The sequence below is a fragment of the Buceros rhinoceros genome, unplaced genomic scaffold (assembly GCF_000710305.1).
Source record: "Buceros rhinoceros silvestris isolate BGI_N320 unplaced genomic scaffold, ASM71030v1 scaffold32501, whole genome shotgun sequence".
NCBI lineage: Eukaryota > Metazoa > Chordata > Aves > Bucerotiformes > Bucerotidae > Buceros > Buceros rhinoceros.
In genome coordinates, this window is record NW_010394224.1 from 10,063 (window position 1) to 10,669 (window position 607).

At 66.9% G+C, this 607-nt stretch overlaps 1 protein-coding gene across 1 annotated transcript in view; it reads right to left on the reverse strand.

The window, feature by feature from the left end:
• Window positions 1–236, reverse strand: part of KBTBD13 (kelch repeat and BTB (POZ) domain containing 13) — a 1,507-nt gene extending 1,271 nt beyond the window's left edge. Inside the window, exon 1 of the mRNA XM_010145172.1 lies at window positions 33–236. Coding sequence (XP_010143474.1) covers window positions 33–236 — 204 coding nt within the window. The remainder of the gene's footprint in view (window positions 1–32) is intronic.
• Between the last annotated feature and the right edge of the window lie 371 nt (window positions 237–607).

A 607-nucleotide genomic window follows, 5' to 3' on the forward strand; every position in this document is an offset into this window, starting at 1 on the left:
GGATGGGCCTCTGGCCCCCCCAGCTCCCGCATCATGGCGAGGAACCCGGCCGCGCTCAGCTCCCCCAGCCCAATCTCCTCCTGTGTGCTCTCCCTCATGCCCGAGCGGAAGAGGGCACGGAAGTACTCGCTGCTCTCCACCAGCAAGGTCTTCTCCACCCAGAACGCCTGCTCCTCCACCCGGATACACACATGCTCCGGGGGCCCTGCCCGGGAGCCTTCCTCCTCCGGAGTCATCCTCAGCAGCTCCGGGGATGGGTGGGGGGCTTCTCAGTGCTGTGTCCCGGCACAGCCCCCTCCTGCCTCCACCACCCTTTGGTGCCTTTGCTGTGCTGCCTGGCGGCCGCCACGCCGCTGCCCTGGAATATAAATACCTTGCGCTAAAGATAGCCGAGCTCGTGACCGGGGCCTTTCAGAGGCATCCACCGGGCTCAGCTGCCCCCCCAACCACGGGCAGGGCCCCGGTGGCCCCGGCCGGCAGATCCTCCCGTGGATGATGTCCAGCCGCACCAGGGGAGATGGGTTTTGCTCCCCCGCTCTCAGGCATCCTCCTCATGATGCCCTGAAAGGACAGGACCCACCCTGGGCGGGATGTGTTGGGAAGAGCG